Source organism: Chelonia mydas, chromosome 15 (genome assembly GCF_015237465.2).
Source record: "Chelonia mydas isolate rCheMyd1 chromosome 15, rCheMyd1.pri.v2, whole genome shotgun sequence".
In the NCBI taxonomy this organism is placed as follows: Eukaryota; Metazoa; Chordata; order Testudines; family Cheloniidae; genus Chelonia; species Chelonia mydas.
Genome location: NC_057856.1, coordinates 27,985,267 through 28,003,097, shown reverse-complemented (window position 1 = coordinate 28,003,097; position 17,831 = coordinate 27,985,267). Strand labels below are relative to the sequence as shown.

At 42.9% G+C, this 17,831-nt stretch overlaps 1 protein-coding gene across 5 annotated transcripts in view; it reads left to right on the top strand.

Annotated features, from left to right (window-relative positions):
* Positions 1 to 404: 404 nt before the first annotated feature.
* The window catches only part of HECTD4 (HECT domain E3 ubiquitin protein ligase 4), a 124,483-nt gene continuing 107,056 nt past the window's right edge, over positions 405 to 17,831 (top strand). For 2 of the 5 annotated variants that reach the window (XM_043529480.1, XM_043529479.1), the window contains exon 1: positions 460 to 857. In XM_043529480.1, the coding sequence (XP_043385415.1) occupies positions 696 to 857 (162 nt within the window). In that variant the 5' untranslated portion in view covers positions 460 to 695. Of the gene's footprint in view, positions 858 to 17,831 lie in introns of all 5 variants that reach the window. The other 3 variants (XM_037879155.2, XM_043529482.1, XM_037879157.2) reach the window with 3 other exon arrangements.

The window sequence follows — 17,831 nt, the reverse complement described above, 5'->3', positions numbered from 1 at the left end:
AGCGGAGGAGCGGAACAAGCGGGGAGCCGGGGGGGAGCGGGGAAGCGGAGCGGAACAGGCGGGGAGCCGGGGGAGGAACGGGGGGTGCGGGGAAGCGGAGCGGAACACGCGGGGAGCCGGGGGCGCAGCGGGGGAGGGAAGCGGAGCGGAACAAGCGGGGAGCTGGGGGGGGGGAAAGCGGAGCGGAACAGGCGAGGGGCCGGCAGGGGCAGAGCTGTCGGGGCAGCCGGGGGGGGGGGGCAAGGAGGAATAAGGGGGGGGTTGTCTTCTAGGAAGACAGGGCAAAGCAGGGGGTCCGCCGCACGCCTGAGGGGCGGAGCTCTCGGGGGGCGGGGCCGCCGGGCCGGGGGCGGGGCCTGGCGCGGGGGGCGGGGCGCTGGGGAGCCGCGGGGGGGGGGTGTATTGTTCCCGGCGCGGGGCATGCCGGGCTCGCCGCAGCCCGCAACATGGCGTCGTGCTGTCACCTGTGTGTGTGAGGAGGGGAGCAGGAGCTGGACGCTGCGCCCCGGGCACGGCCGCCGCTAGAGAGCCCCGCGACCCCCCCCTCGCGGCCCCGCTTCCCCTCAGGGACCCCCGGCGCTCAGCTCCCTCCCGCCAGCGCGCCAGGGACCCCTCTCCCTCCCCACCTCCCCCCGCCATGCGGGGGTAGCGGGGCCCGCCGCGCTTCTGCCCCAGGGTCGCCCGGTGCCAGCCCCATGGGGTCCCCGGCGGCCGCCGCGGCCGCGGACTCGGCCCAGTGGCTCTCGGTGAAGGAGGAGACCATCTTCCTCCACGACGGGCTGATCCGGGTCACCGACCTGGCCGAGCTGCCCAGCGAGATCGTCGGGGTGGCCGAGCCCGGGGACACCGAGCTGGAGGTGAGGCCCCCCCGTCCCCCACCACACACCCCTGCCGGGAGGGGGCTGCTCCGTGGGGCAGGGCGGGGGCTGTTAGGGTGAGTGGGGAGGGGTGAGGATGGAGAGGAGAAGGCTGCCCAGCGAGGGCTTGGGGGGACTGGGCGAGGATGGAGGTGGTGGGCATCCAGGTGAGGAGGGTGGTGATAATGAGGGGCAAGGATGACACAGGGAGGGGGGAGGTTTGGGGAGGTTGGGATGGAGAATGGTGGATGCGAGTAGGTGATAGATGATTTTGGTGGGGGGGGGTACTAAATCCAGAGATCTAAGTGGTTCAGGGTATTGATCAGCCCCTAACTAATGGTGATGGGGATGGAGAGGGAATGTTGATGGAGGGTGAAGGATTGAATCAAAATCTCCTTGTTTGAAATGGGTAGGGTTAAAAAAAAAATCTGTGTATTCTAGAACAGGCTTTGACGTATTGATTTTTATTTATGGTTTTATCTTGATTTTAATGGTTGTTTTTGTATGGTTAGTAATTAAATCTATTTGTCTTATTGCAAAGCATCTGGGATACTTGGTTATCTAGGTGCAGTATTTAGGCTGTGGTAATGATTATTATTAAAAAGCAAGAGGAACAGCTGGGTTCTTCATCACAGTTTCTGCCCCTCCCACAAATGTTGGTAGCTCTGGTGGAAGGCGAATTGTACATAATACATAAATATACACAGATGCACAATAGGCATTTTTTTTTCCAGTGGTGTTTCCTGTGACTGTGTGTAGATTGCATCTATTCGGTAGGCTGTGTATTTTGCTGTATGTCTCTCTTCTTCTCCTCACTCTGTCACCCCACCCTCTCTCCCAGGCAGTATAGCTTGCAATGACACAGGGTCTTTGTCAGAGAAGCAGAGTGGTGTTATCTAAGTGGGGATGGTTCAGCAGCTTTATCTATGTATTGTGTTAGGTCAAAGGCATTTATTTAGGCCACAAACCCTTTACTGAGGGTTTGGCTGCGTTCCAAGGTGTTGCCAAGAACCCACAAGCCACAGCAGGTGCAAAAGCCTGCAATCTTGACAAAATCACTGCTAGATTCTGGTGACAGGCAGCTAAATTTGCTGTTTATGAAAACTTCCTCCAGCATTATCTAAAAAAGGAAGGTTACTATTATTATTTATTATTATTTTGCTGAGTTTGACTCTTTCCTCTCTGTGAGATGTCATTGGGGGTGGGTCTTGGAGCATGGACTGGTTGTCATGAAATGGATATTGGCACAAGTCACCCACCATAAAAGGCTCTCCCTATTTGTGTGATATCTCCTGTTTGTTTATTTTTATATCTCTGTCTAAATACCATGACTCCTCTCTTGTGATCTGAATCCACTTTGATTTTCAATGAAAATGTATTCAGAAATTGATTTAAACCTCAGTATATACTTGTGGAAGCAGTAGTGAGCAAATCATCTAATTACTGTACTAGAATGTCTCATGGGCATGCTTAGATCTCTAGTGTGCTTGTTCCCCCATACAGGATTCCTGTTTTTTCTTTGATACACTCTTATTTTTACGATTTTACAAACTAGACCAGAAACTTGCTCCAAAATGAAACGTGACATGGAGGGCCTTAGTACTGGAGCCTTATTTGTCTCTAAAACTTTAAATAACCCGCCCTAAAATTATTAGTGGGGGAGGAGTGTAGCAAAGCAGGAAATAAAGTTTAAGGCTATCCTGTCTTTATTACAGTTGCGTAAGGGGCTGTTAGCATGGTATGGGTGTGGTTTAAAACAACAACAACAACAACAAAAACCTTCTGAAATGGGAAGGCTAGAGTTTGAGTGCTATGTGTGCTTTCAGTATGAAACCTTAAAAATAGCAGTCTGTTATGATACCTTTGCTTGGTTGATTCGTAATCTTGAATTGCGGAGCATTGAGACGCCAATATTTTGTGACACTGAAAATAGTAGGTTTCAGAGTAGCAGCCATGTTAGTTTGTTTCCGCAAAAAGAAAAGGAGGACTTGTGGCACCTTAGAGACTAACAAATTTATTTGAGCATAAGCTTTCGTGAGCTACAGCTCACTTCATCGGATGCATTCAGTGGAAAATACAGTGGGGAGATTTATATACACAGACAACATGAAACAATGGGTGTTACCATACACACTGTAACGAGAGTGATCAGGTAAGGTGAGCTATTACCAGCAGGAGAGGAAAAAAACCCTTTTGTATTGATAATCAAGGTGGCCATTTCCAGCGGTTGACAAGAATGTCTGAGCAACAGGGGGGGGGGGGGGGGGGGGGGCAGGGTAGGAGTGGGAATAAACATGGGGAAATAGTTTTACTTTGTGTAGTGACCCATCCACTCCCAGTCTTTATTCAAGCCTAAGTTAATTGTATCCAGTTTGCAAATTAATTCCAATTCAGCAGTCTCTCGTTGGAGTCTGTTTTTGAAGTTTTTTTGTTGAAGAATTGTGACTTTTAGGTTTGTAATCGAGTGACCAGAGAGATTGAAGTGTTCTCCAACTGGTTTTTGAATGTTATAAGTCTTGACGTCTGATTTGTGTCCATTTATTCTTTTACGTAGAGACTGTCCAGTTTGACCAATGTACATGACAGAGGGGCATTGCTGGCACATGATGGCATATATCACATTGGTAGATGTGCAGGTGAACGAGCCTCTGATAGTGTGGCTGATGTGATTAGGTCCTATGATGGTGTCCCCTGAATAGATATGTGGACACAGTTGGCAACGGGCTTTGTTGCAAGGATAGGTTCCTGGGTTAGTGGTTCTGGTGTGTGGTTGCAGGTGAGTATTTGCTTCAGGTTGGGGGGCTGTCTGTAAGCAAGGACTGGCCTGTCTCCCAAGATCTGTGAGAGTGGTGGGTCGTCCTTCAGGATAGGTTGTAGATCCTTGATGATGCGTTGGAGAGGTTTTAGTTGGGGACTGAAGGTGATGGCTGGTGGCATTCTTTTATTTTCTTTGTTGGGCCTGTCCTGTAGTAGGTAACTTCTGGGTATTCTTCTGGCTCTGTCAATCTGTTTCTTCACTTCAGCAGGTGGGTATTGTAGTTGTAAGAAAGCTTGATAGAGATCTTGTAGGTGTTTGTCTCTGTCTGAGGGGTTGGAGCAAATGCGGTTGTATCGTAGAGCTTGGCTGTAGACAATGGATCGTGTGGTATGGTCTGGATGAAAGCTGGAGGCATGTAGGTAGGCATAGCGGTCAGTAGGTTTCTGGTATAGGGAGGTGTTTATGTGACCATCACTTATTAGCACCGTAGTGTCCAGGAAGTGGATCTCTTGTGTGGACTGGTCCAGGCTGAGGTTGATGGTGGGATGGAAATCGTTGAAATCATGGTGGAATTCCTCAAGGGCTTCTTTTCCATGGGTCCAGATGATGAAGATGTCATCAGTGTAGCGAAAGTAGAGTAGGGGCATTAGGGGACGAGAGCTGAGGAAGCCTTGTTCTAAGTCAGCCATAAAAATGTTGGCATACTTTGGGGCCATGCGGGTACCCATAGCAGTGCCACTGATTTGAAGGTATACATTGTCCCCCAACGAGAGACTGCTGAATTGGAATTAATTTGCAAACTGGATACAATTAACTTAGGCTTGAATAAAGACTGGGAGTGGATGGGTCATTACACAAAGTAAAACTATTTCCCCATGTTTATTACCCACCCCCCCACCCCCCCCCCGGAGTTCCTCAGACGTTCTTGTCAACTGCTGGAAATGGCCCACCTTGATTATTACTACAAAAGATTTTTTTTCTCTCCTGCTGGTAATAGCTCACCTTACCTGATCACGCTTGTTACAGTGTGTATGGTAGCACCCATTGTTTCATGTTCTCTGTGTATATAAATCTCCCCACTATATTTTCCACTGAATGCATCCGATGAAGTGAGCTGTAGCTCACGAAAGCTTATGCTCAAATTTGTTAGTCTCTAAGGTGCCACAAGTCCTCCTTTTCTTTTTTTGAAAATAGTAGAAGACCTTAAAATGAAGATACCTCATTTTTAAAAATTGGATTAGTATAGAATGCAGACTTAAATGTTTCTGGCCTTGGGGTGTGCAGAATTTTGATCAGTTGAGATCTTAAGTGACTAGTAAAAATGTTCAGTACTCTACCTACTATAAATTTTTGATACTTTGCATAAAACTTCTACTGTGCATTTTATACATAACTCTTATCCTTCCCTGGTAAACTGTACTGGATTTGTTCCAACAGTGAATATATTAAAATATTTCAATGCATGGCTATATATTCATCCAGTAGATTGAGCCATTGCTTTTCTGATTTGATGCATAATAAACAAATTTAAACTGTCCAAATACTCATCTGTTGTGAGATGTGATTGGGGTTAGGAAAGATATGTTGCTGCTGCTTTGATTAATTAACTTTTATTTATACTTTTAAACTTCTGGATGGAAGCTTGTTTGGTATGTGCTCTTTAAATCTAAAACAATTATATAAATGAATGGATATCCCTAATTCTAGGAATCTCTGCATTTACCTGAGAGAGAGTAACCTCCAAAGAAGTTACTCTGGTTTCTTCTGTATGTTTATTTGTAGTGCTTTAAAGTCTCATTCTCTTTTAAAACAAATGTAACAAGAACAAGAAAACGGTTGACATAACACTAATATTGTGACAAATTGATAATAAACAGGATATTTAAAGTTTAAACCTGACATTCCCAGTCCTGTAAGATTTTGTTGGGTTTTTAAATGGAAAGTTATGAAATGTTTACACTCATGAGGAGAAAATACGTTCTTGCAGCAGTGGTGCTGGAGCTGGGGGTGCTGCTGTACCCCCTGAAAGTAGTAATAACAAATACCAAATACATGTTTTCCATCATCAGCACCCCTGCTATGAAAATTGTTCCAGCACTCCTGCCTTGCAGTATCCTTTAAAGATTAATTTCCAAATTTCAGTGTTTCAATAAATAAGCAGTCTTTTAAACTTGTATATCTGTGCACATGCAAAGTAAATATATGTACTATAAAAAGTCTAGGAGGACTTGTGGCACCTTAGAGACTAACAAATTTATTTGAGCATAAGCTTTCGTGAGCTACAGCTCACTTCATCGGATGCATTCAGTGGAAAACACAGTGGGGAGATTTATATACGCAGAGAACATGAAACAATAGGTGTTACCATACACACTGTAACCAGAGTGATCACTTAAGATGAGCTATTACTAGCAGGAGAGAAGCGGGGGGGGAACCTTTTGTAGTGATAGTCAAGGTGGGCCATTTCCAGAAGTTGACGAGAACATCTGAGGAACAGTGGGGATGGAGGGGGGATAAACATGGGGAAATAGTTTTACTTTGTGTAATGACCCATCCACTCCCAGTCTCTATTCAAGCCTAAGTTAATTCCAATTCAGCAGTCTCTCGTTGGAGTCTGTTTCTGAAGTTTTTTTTGTTGAAGTAGTGCCACTTTTAGGTCTGTACTCGAGTGACCAGAGAGACTGAAGTGTTCTCCGACTGGTTTTTGAATGTTATAATTCTTGATGTCTGATTTGTGTCCATTTATTCTTTTACATAGAGACTGTCCAGTTTGACCAATGTACGTGGCAGAGGGGCATTGCTGGCACATGATGGCATATATCACATTGGTAGATGTGCAGGTGAACGAGCCTCTGATAGTGTGGCTGATGTGATTAGGCCCTGTGATGGTGTCCCCGGAATAGATATGTGGACACAGTTGGCAACGGGCTTTGTTGCAAGGATAGGTTCCTGGGTTAGTGGTTCTGTTGTGTGGTGTGTGGTTGCAAGTGAGTATTTGCTTCAGGTTGGGGGGCTGTCTGTAAGCAAGGACTGGCCTGTCTCCCAAGATCTGTGAGAGTGGTGGGTCGTCCTTCAGGTTAGGTTGTAGATCCTTGATGATGCATTGGAGACTAATTTGTTAGTCCCTAAGGTGCCACAAGTACTCCTTTTCTTTTTGCAATACCTTAGGTGATCACTCTGGTTACAGTGTGTATGGTAACACCCATTGTTTCATGTTCTCTATGTATATAAATCTCCCCTCTGTATTTTCCACTGAATGCATCCGATGAAGTGAGCTGTAACTCACGAAAGCTTATGCTCAAATACATTTGTTAGTCTGTAAGGTGCCACAAGTAATCCTTTTCTTTTTGCGAATACAGACTAACACAGCTGTTACTCTGAAACCTATAAAAAGTCTGTAATTTCAGTGAAAAATGAATCTCAAAAAAAGTGAATGTAGTACTTGTAAAAGCTGCTGCAGTGATCCGTATTAACAATGAAGTCCTCTGCCAACAGAATATATACAACATTTAGCCATTGTACAAGCTTCCCCACTAATGTTCCTCAGACCTTATGTATTGGGATGAGAGTTTCAAGGTGTATTCAGTCCTTGGCTTCTCTGAGACTAACAAGGGTGCCAGCAGTGGAAATTGTTAGTCTCAGTCAAAGCCCCAGTAAACAAGTGATGACATTACAATGTTTTTTCACATAGCCCATCAAATGGTAATACATTTTTGCTCTGTGCCAGGTAGGTTGGATTCAAATCAGTCAGTGACTTATGTGGAAGGCCATCAGTTCTGGAGTTAACAAGCAGGAGGTTCAGTTAATGTAAAATGGCACTTACTTTGAAACTTTTCCGCTGGGGAAATAAGTGTGAGAAAAGTCCAGTTTCTTTCTTGTTAGTCATAGGATTAAGTAAAATATAAACGCCAGTGGTCTCACTGCTGTCTTAATTTTTATACTTTAAACTTCACATATCTGCCTAAGAAAAACAGAAGTCATTGGGACACCCTCTCTTAATGGTCTTCAGGGTTAGCCTGGGAAAATCCGAAGGACCCTGTTCTTGGAGCTATAAATGCTGTTACACCTGTACCTGGCCACCTAGGCCATGTCTCTGTCCTCATCTGGTGAGGATCTAGTAACCTGTGGCCTTCTGTGATATGAATAGAGTCAGTGGGGTAGGTTGGTGGAATAGTGCTTTTCATAGACATTTATTTACCTGTGAGGGAGGGAGAGAGTAGTGATAGCAAGACTGCTGTTCAGATCATGTATGTTTTTGTTGCAGTAGCCATAGGTTGTAGTCAATGCTTGAATCATCCACATTGGGATCTGCAGTAGGTTGTTTTAGTTAATTTAGGTTTGACCCATCTGGGATTAACCACTTGTCATGGGTTTTAGCTCCCTGCAGGAGCCACAGCTGGATGTGCCTAGAAAGAATTACTATTCCTCAATAAAAAGGAAAGGAGTACTTGTGGCACCTTAGAGACTAACCAATTTATTTGAGCATGAGCTTTCGTGCTCATTCTCAAATAAATTGGTTAGTCTCTAAGGTGCCACAAGTACTCCTTTTCTTTTTGCGAATACAGACTAACACGGCTGTTACTCTGAATTCCTCAATAAGTGTGACTGTAGCCATATCTACTATTCAGATTTGAAAAACTTCCCAGATGCTTGCTATTTGATGGATTAACCCTTGAGATTATAACAGAGCATCAGCTCTGCTATAGTTAAGGTTGACACACGTTGGTGTGCTCAAGGCCCCCCAGATTGCTTCATATCACAATCACAGTGCTGCCAACTTTCTCCAGCTAATCCCTCCACTATTCAATACAGCTACAATTAATAGAGGGAACGCAGCTGGCGGGCATGCAGATAATTCCTAATGATTGTCAGCTCCAGGAGGGCAAAATTAAGGTTTTATTGGTGTGTAGTGTAACTTTATATTTCCTAGTTTTCAGAAGTTTGAGTTTTGTTAAAAAGGATGTTCTGGAAGGACTCAAGATAGCATCAGGCAACCTTACTCTGCGTTAAGGAAGGTTTTTTTTTTTCAGTGAATAGGTACAAAAGACAAGGGTGGGATCCCCATTAGCAAGGGGCAGTACCATTTTGAGAAACTGAACACCTGAATTCCAGTGTTGGGATTTATAGCAGAATGCTGCTCCTGGAACTTTCTTGTGGTACTTTCTTTCACAATGTCTTCTGGCTTAGCTGGTGTGTTTATAAATTCTATCTCAATGGCTGCAGAAAGAGGGGTTGGTACTTTACTACTGTTTGGGCATTTACATCATGCTTATCACTGTAATATGAGTACCTTTTCTACTCCTACCATAGCCCCTGATTTTCAGATCCTCTTCCACTGTAAATACTCCAAAATCTGTCTCTGCTGGTGCTCAGAGCTTTCCTAAGCGGCAGCGGTATGAAATTATCATGGTTCTCCAAATGTAGCTCTGCTGCCCAGAAAGATGACACTGGATCAGTTTACTACTTGGCTCACATTTGGAAGGTTATCTTTGTCACCATAAATGAAAGCTTAAATTCTATGTAAGTTGACAATACTCTCATTCACCAGGGCAAATTATCCACTTGCTTTGTGAATGGATTTTTCAGCCCGTTCATTGTTTGTTCTTTCTTATGAAAGTAATCCTGAAATCTTGGCCTGTCCCACCAACAGTCTGACTTGATCTATAGTGTGGATGATACTGTTAAATGTTTTTTTTATTACCAGTTACCTTTATTCAGATTTCAGTCACATTTAAAAAAACAACAACTCTGAAAGGCTCTAGTCTAAATTATAGATCAGCAGCCTGAAGAACTTCATTTTAAATCATAATCTAGCTACCTCATATGGAAAATATTAGAGAACATATTTTTTGGAATTTATTCTGCAAACTTCTATTACGAAGCATATTGCTTATCGCCAACTTCAGTGAGACTACTTACTGCAGTAAATGCTATACTCTGTAGTGGGTGCAGGATGAGGGTCTGGATTCTCCTCCTCCCCCCCCTCCCCCCCGCTTAGTAATTTGAATCCAAATATATAAATAATAAAAAAGCCAAATCAGTATTTTCATATTAAAATAGATTAAAACCGCCCACATAGATTTTTCTTTTATTAATATTTGTATGTATTTTAAATCGGTGCTGAGAGACAGTAGGATTGTTAACAAAGGAAGTGTAGGTAGAAAAATTAGATTACATTTTGATTGATATTTGTGTATTCTTTTTAGATACTGTGAAGGATACTAAGGATGTTTTGAATATTAGATTGTATGTGTACATTTTAATTATTTTTTCTTATTTCTCCTATGGCATATTTCAAAGTGAGTGATTAAACTTACAGTGCTTTCACAAGGGAAACATGGTTCATGCTTTTAGCTGAGCAGTTAATCATGCTTCTATATACAGCATAATATGAATCAGAGATTTTGGAGGAGATATGATTAAAATTACTTGACATATTTTGAAAAACTAGAGCACTCCCCGAACTCTGATTATAAATTGAAAGTACATCCTGCTATGTATTGTGTTACAGTAGCTGAAAGACTTGTTAGGAGCAATGGAGTACAGCAAGAGTATTATGTTACAATTTTAAAATTGTATGTATTTTCAAAATTTGAAACATCAAATATTGCATATGTGTACATATGCATCAAATGTAATATCAGCATTACAGTAACATTTCCATATACAATACTATTGATCTAAGAAGAATGAAACATAGAAATTCTGTTAGTATTTGCAAGTAACAATGAACACAATCTTATAACCAAGAAATTCACTTGAGTAATGATTTTCAGAGAGTCCAGGCCAACACCAACAACCAGCAGACGAGCATGCAGTTCCCTAACCATCTGTGTGCTGTGCATCCCTGGTTCAGCACTCTGACCCCAGCAGCCTGCCTACAGCACAACAGCCCCGACCTGGTCTCTACCAGCCTTCCTTACCGCTTGCAGTGTGATCCCTCAGTCCCAGATTTCCCCAGAACCATCTGTCCTGAAATGTCAAGCCTTCTCCTGGAACATTCACAGGAGCAGTAAGGGGCATTGGTCCTTTAAAGAGACAAAAGTGCGGCAGCTTGTTTCTTTACTGGAGTTAGTAATCACTGCAAGTCAAACACAGTAGTGGATTGATTTAGAATAAAAGTAAAACAAGTTTATTTAATTGAAAAGAGAGATTTTAAGTGAATTCAAGTATAAGGGATAAAGACACAATGGTTACAAGCCAATAAAAGTAAAATACACTTCCTAGTGGCTAAGACTTACCAAGCTACAGCCTTGGTTCATCGTAGATTTCCTACCAATCTTTTTCTTTCTTGCTACATACCAGGGAGTCTCTTACCATCTGGCATAGGTGCTCTTAGGGTCACACCTCCCCCTTACCAAACTGCAGGTAGATTAGCCACTGGCTGACCCAGAGGCAGCAGGTCAGAACCCTCTTTTCTTGGCAGGGCATCTGTCACTATATTTTATTTCCCCTTTATAGGGAAAATTCTGCTTTGTCTCCTAGTAATAATATCGGTGTATCCATACTTTCACTACATTGTTGTTACAAACATTTCATGTGATATTAATGACCAGTGTTGTTAGATTTCAAATTGGCGTATTGCACGTCACCTCTTAAATAAATATCATGACACAGTGTGTTAGGTATAGTGAGTATGTCAGGCCTGACAAGAGTAGCTGGCAGAGAGTAGTGAACCACCAGTGTGCCTCTGTGTCACAACCTCTTATTCAGTTGGTGTATTTCTTCCCATCTATGCTGAGGGCAGATTTTAAGAACATATCCTTTACATATTTTGCATATCTGAGATTGGCATATGCTTGGAGTAAATGGTTTACTGGGCTGATTCTATGATGTTCATGGGATTTATGGCTTACTGCTCTTGAAGGCTTTACTGTGATTCCTGTTGTGTCTCTTCAGAAATTGTATTAACCAGAATTGCTAGATCCTAGTACAGTGGCACAATCCATCAGGCTGAGGGTTGAGAGTTTGTACACAGTATAGCTTTTTGGAGCAGTTTAAATTTTGATATACTTTTGCTATGCATTTTACTTTGCAAGAATGTCTTCAGCTAAGAAATGCTGGTATTTCTATCACAGAACAATTTGGAAACTTGGAATTCACTATTTTATACTAGCTTTCTGCTTAACGAATAAGTGATCACATAAGAAAGCAATTGTCCGTATATGTTACATGTGCTGGGGAGGAGAAGTATGACCTTTTGGTTATGGGATGGGGCTGGAAGTCAAGAAGGTGGATTCTATTTTTGGCTCTGCTTCTGTGTGCTTCAGTTCCCTCATTTGTAAAATGGGAGTAATACGTACTTAATCCAGAGGGTGTTGGTAAAGTGTATTGCAAGGTTTTGGATCAGTGTGTGGTAAGAATTCTATTCTTAAACTGATTATGTGGAGAAATAAGTGAGTCCTATCTAGAAATTTCAAAAGCAGTGGCTATAATGTTATAATTAGTGCTTGTAGAGTTTTGCATCACTAGAGCACTTTGAAAACATGTCTTAATCAGTTCACAATACAGGATTTTTATTTATAAAGTTTGAGATTAATATATTTCAAATGTTAAAATTGTCTTACTCTAGATCTTTGGTCTGCAGAACTATTTCTAAACATGAATGTAAGCAGAATATATTAATGCTTATTACATTGATAGTTAAGCTTCATACTTGATTTAATTACTAGAAAATTTTCATAGTATTACATTTCGAACCTCTCTTCTGGCTATATGAATAGATTCCTTTGTAGCAAGCTTCCCCCCGCTCCCAACATACCACCTGTTTAATATACTCTTTGATATATTCGGGAACATAACTTTCTTTGCTATGGTTTTTATCATTTTCTGTAATCTCTTTTAAAGGCAAAGAAATTGACAAATTTAGTGATAAGGCACCTAAGAAGCAGTTAAGACTCCTTGTGGTAATTTGAATAGATAGGTATTCAACTACTTCTGCTTTCCTTCTTTTATCCTAGAAGTACTAATCAAAGCTTAAATGCCACTGTTCTTGAGATATCTGGAATTCTTGCACACTTAAAATTCGTTTAATCTCCTCTTGATATAGGCATATAAATTCCACCAGCATCACTGAGAGAATCGAGTGAGTTGGTTTCAGCACAGACTGTAAAAATTTGGTAATGGTTTTTGTACTGCAGCAGAAATAATATATCCGCTTATGGTTGTATGCGCACACAGTGTACTGCTGTCTGCAGAGTTATGAGGGTCCAGTCTTGCTACAGTTCACTTTCTTGGAATATAATCTTTTCTGTACAGAAGCCCGTGCAACATTTTGTAGGTCTGAGGAAAATAAAAAAGTACTGCATCATCTAAAACCAAATGTCAGGAAAGGAAAAACCACAAGACCAGACTCTGCAGGATGCATCAAGTTAGGGACCGGAACGTAGGAGGTCTGGCCTAGTGGTCAGAACAGGAGTTAGTTCTAGTGCAGTAGTTCTCAAAGTAGTCTGGTACATGTGTAACCACTTTCTGCCTAAGATCAAGAATCATTTAGAGTTATGGCAGACAAGTGTGACCATGTATTATATAAAACATCAAGGAGGAGCAAGATCCCAATCCTTGCACACAGAGGCAATAAAACTGTGTAACTGGTGCATAACACACCAAATTGACATCTCAGTAGCATATCTACCAGGTCTGCAAAACACCATAGCAGACATGCTGAGCAGACATTTCTGCCAGCACCATGAATGGGAGCTGAGTGATCCTATTCTACAGAAGATTTTTTTTACCTGGGGCTTCCTGGAGATATAAACCTCTTTGCGACTCCATCTAATGGGAAATGCCGATGATTCTGCTCATGATGAGGTCAAGATCTGGATTCTTTAGGAGGCACCTTTTTCACTTCTTGGCCTCGAATTCTGCTATATGCCTATCCCCCTACATTGTTGTTCCTCAAGGTCCTGAGCAAACTGAAGCAAGAGAAAGTGGTTATCATCCTCGCAGCACTGGCAAGACTGAGGCAGGTGTGGTTCCCAGACCTGATTCACCTGACTCTGCGGCCACCTCTTCACTTCCCCTGACAGCAGATCTACTGACCCAAGAATTCAGCACAATAACTCATCTCAACCTCTCCTTGCTACATCTCAAGGCCTGGCTCCTTGATGTCTCTTGGGCATAGAAAGGGATTGTTCTTTCGAAGTACAAAATGTGCTGTTGATAGTAGGAAACTCTCCACAAGAGAGACTTACTTGCGGAAGTGGAATTGTTCCCATTCTTGAGACATCTAATGAGCATTATCGCCTTGAAAGTCACACCTCAGTCATATACTTGAATATCTGTTGAATTTAAAAACCCTGGGCTTATCTCTTAGCTCCATCTAAGTTTACCTGGTCTGCTATTATAGCCTTCTACGTACCGGTTGACAAGTTATCAGTATTCACACACACCCCACAACTTCAGGTTTCATTAAGGGCGTGACCAACCTTTTCCCTCACATTAGAGAGCCAACTCCACCTTAGGACCTTAATCTATTTCTCAGTGCATTGAGGAAGCCACACTTTGAGCCTATGAGAAGCTGTTCTCTCCTCCTTCTTCAAAAATGCATTCCTCGTAACCATCACTTCAGCCAGAAAGGTGTGGGAGTTGGGAGCACGTGCGGCAGATCCACCCCTACATGATATTTTATTGGGACAAGGTGACTCAATGTCCCCACCCTTTCTTGTAGCCCAGTGTCTCTTCAGACTTCCATATCACCCAGGAAAACTTTGTTAGAAATTGAATTAGATCCTTGACATCTGCTTGAGAGCTGAAAACACCTGACCCTTTTGTTTAACATCAGGATTCAAGATCCTCTGCCTGAAGTAAGCAATAGCCCCAGCATCCCCTACTGTCTGTACCAGATCTGGAAACACTATCACTTGGCATTCAAGAACGAGAAATTGATTTTAAAAGAGCCCTTTTAATGTTACCAATACGTCAAAGTATCTTTTATAGTAAATAGGGCAGTAGCTGATACTGGGACTGTTGCTCACTTAATCATAATTGTCTTTTTGATGCTGGTTTTGTTTTTTTTTTTGTCTTGCTGCTTATTTGTTAGATTTCAAAATGTGTCCAACTATACATTATGGAGCATATAGTTTATTTAACAAAGGCCACGATATTTACGCAGCAAGAGAGTCATTGTCGCCCCTAAAACAAGCAAATAACAGTACAGCTTGACCACTAGGTATGCATGAGAGAAAGAGAGAGGGAATGCAGAAGCTCTAAAAATCTGTTAGTGGGTTTACCCTCTCTTATCCCATAGCCTTTCTTCTTAAGGCACTGACTTGGGGATATTAGAAGATGTAGATGAGCGTTCTAAGATTTTGACTCTGCACTTCATTATGGACTGTTCCATTTCATTATTCAGTCCCCCTACTTGTATAGGAACAGTTATAATTTGTGATTGGTCTGCTTTGGTTCTATTTGCCACAGACGAGCTTTGTGGACTCATGCAAGTCACATTCTCTCTCTCTCTCTCTCTCTCTCTCTCTCTTTCTGTCTCTCATGCCCCTCCCAACCTTTATATTTCTTGCTTATTTTGGCTGTGAGCTCTTCAGGTCAGGAATTCTCTCTTACTATGGGTCTGTCTACACTACAAACACTGCAGAGGCACAGCTGCAGCACTTTGGTGTAGACAGTTATTACAGCCATGGAAGGGGTTTTTTCATCACTGTAGTAAATCCAGCCCCTTGAGAGGTAGTAGTTAGATGGACGGTAGAATTCTTCCGCCTGTCAGAGGCGGGAGATGTGAAAATTTTTCACACCCCTAAGCGACGTCGCTAGGTCAACCTAAGTTTTTAGGTGTAGACCAGGCGTATGTGTTTGTACAGTGTCTACAACAGTGAAACATCAGTCTTGACTGAGGCTGTAGGTGCTACTGTAATATAAATAAGTCTTTGCAGAATGTGCAGATTCTTTTCTCCATTCTTTAGGAATGCAACGTATTCAGTCAGTCACTCATAGGTGAAGGGATTTGGGGTTTGGAATTTTTTCATGCAAGCAATTGTTGTACTTGTGATTGTCATAGCGTTTTGTGATCTCAAATTGGAGGTGTGGTGGTACATTCAATTGTGAATAGAAGTGGAGGTCCTTATATGTATTTAAAATGTGGTCTAGACATTTGTAACTTATGTTTTAAAAAGCTTATATTGATTAAACAAACAAAGCTTTGATATTGCAGTGCCTAGTAGTCAAAACACTGGATCTATATAAAAAATCTTTGGTGTACTTTATGTAAGAATTTGCACATATCTATTTCAGAAATTGTGGGATTTTTTTTAACATCTCCTCCAGCATTCGTTTATTTTTTATCTTTATTCTTTCATGCTTTTCTGGATATAGCAAAAATTTTGTTGAGGTAATATTGATGGGATTTGAAAGCTTAAAAAAGTTATTTATAACAAATGTTTTATCCCTTACTCTTAAAAGCCTGGTCTCTATCCACAACATTGTAATGAGTTTCTCCTTTGCTCTCTTTGTCAGCAGTGGGTAGTAGTATGAATTATTTCTTTTTAAGTTTCTCCCTGAATAGCAAACTGTGCCTGTGGCTCAACTTCTCCTTCTCACTTTACTACCTTTCCCTGAAATTACTTGTGATTTAGGAAATAGTCTTTTGCAAGCTCTCTGTGCAAGTATAGAGTGAGCCTTGTTTAGTGTCTGTTCTGCAGTACTAACTAAGGATATGTCTATACTGCAAAGAAAAACCTGCAACACAGAGTCTGAGACTGGGTCAATTGACTTCTGCTGAGCGGGGGAAGATGGCGCTGCTGGTGCGGGACCCGGGCGCTTCTCGAGTGCAGCTCGTGCCGCTGCCCCCCGGGGGCGGCTCGGTGCGGGACTGGCTCCGCATTCGCTGCCGCGCACAGGTAGGCGCGGGAGCGCAGCTGGGGGCGGCCCTGCCCGTATTGGGGGTGCCTCTGCTCTGAGGGGCAGGGAGGGAGGAAGAGGAGGAGGAGGAAGAAGAAGGTGATGTTGATCTGGTCCCTAAGATTCCACTGTTGCCCTTAGAACCTGGGCGCTGCCCCTGCCCGGTGTCTTGGGCCTGCTCGTGAATCATTCTCTTCGCTACAAAACCTGCCCGTGTGTGTCTGTGTGGACTAAAGTCAGGCTTGACAAAGCCCTGGCTGGGATGGTTTAGTTGGGGGTTGGCCCTGCTTTGAGCAGGGGGTTGGACTAGATGACCTCCCGAGGTCCCTTCCAACCCTGATGTTCTATGTTCTATGACTTGGGCTTGGGGTGCGGGGCTAAAAATAGCTGAGTAGATTTTCCCACTCAGGCTGGAGCCCGGGCTCTGAAACCTGGTGAGGTGGGAGGGTCTCATAGTCCTGGCTCCAGCCCAACCAGCAGTGTTTACACTGCTATCTTTTAGCCCCGCAAGCCCAAGTCAATTGGGCCCAGGCTCTGAGACACGGTGTCATGGATTTTTCTTTGCAATGTAGACGTATCCTTAAGTGCTGGCCTGTGCTCTCCCCTGTACAACACATGGAGTAAATATTATTTATACCAGTTTACCATTTGTTTTCTTACCTTGGCTGCCTCTGGTGAAGAAAACTATAGCTTGTGCTTCCCTAAGTGAACTTTAGTGCTCACGGAAAGTGTGAAGTTTAACAGTCCTGGCAACTGAAGTCCTGTGTATTCATCCACTGGGATGCAGCTTCCTCACGCTTCCCTGTCTTAGAGAGATTAGGGAAAAGAGGATAGTTCTTGGATCTCTGCTTTGAGGTTCTGAGTGTAAATTAGGCACTTACTGGAAAACAGTAACCTTAGAAAGAAGAAAAGGAGTACTTGTGGCACCTTAGAGACTCACAAATTTGAGCATAAGCTTTCGTGAGTTACAGCTCACGTGAGCTTATGCTCAAATAAATTTGTGAGTCTCTAAGGTGCCCCACGTACTCCTTTTCTTTTTGCGAATACAGACTAACACAGCTGCTACTCGGTAACCTTAGAGAAAACAGTAACTCTGCCTAGCCTTTCACACCTACCTTCTTCCTCTCTCCTAAGGATATTTAAGGTGATACCATGCTACTCAGTTACTTTTGACTGCCATCAGCTACGAGCACAGCCTCGGCTGTGTCCATCCATACTGCTGTCTGTTCCTCTAGAAAATTGCCTCTGGATTTTCTAGCTAGTGTTGGGATAGTTTAGTCTGAACTTCTGGCCTGGTAGGGACCTCCCCCCATTTGTGGCTCCTCTGAGCCTTGTCTGCTTTGTTGAATCTGATGGTGTGAGCC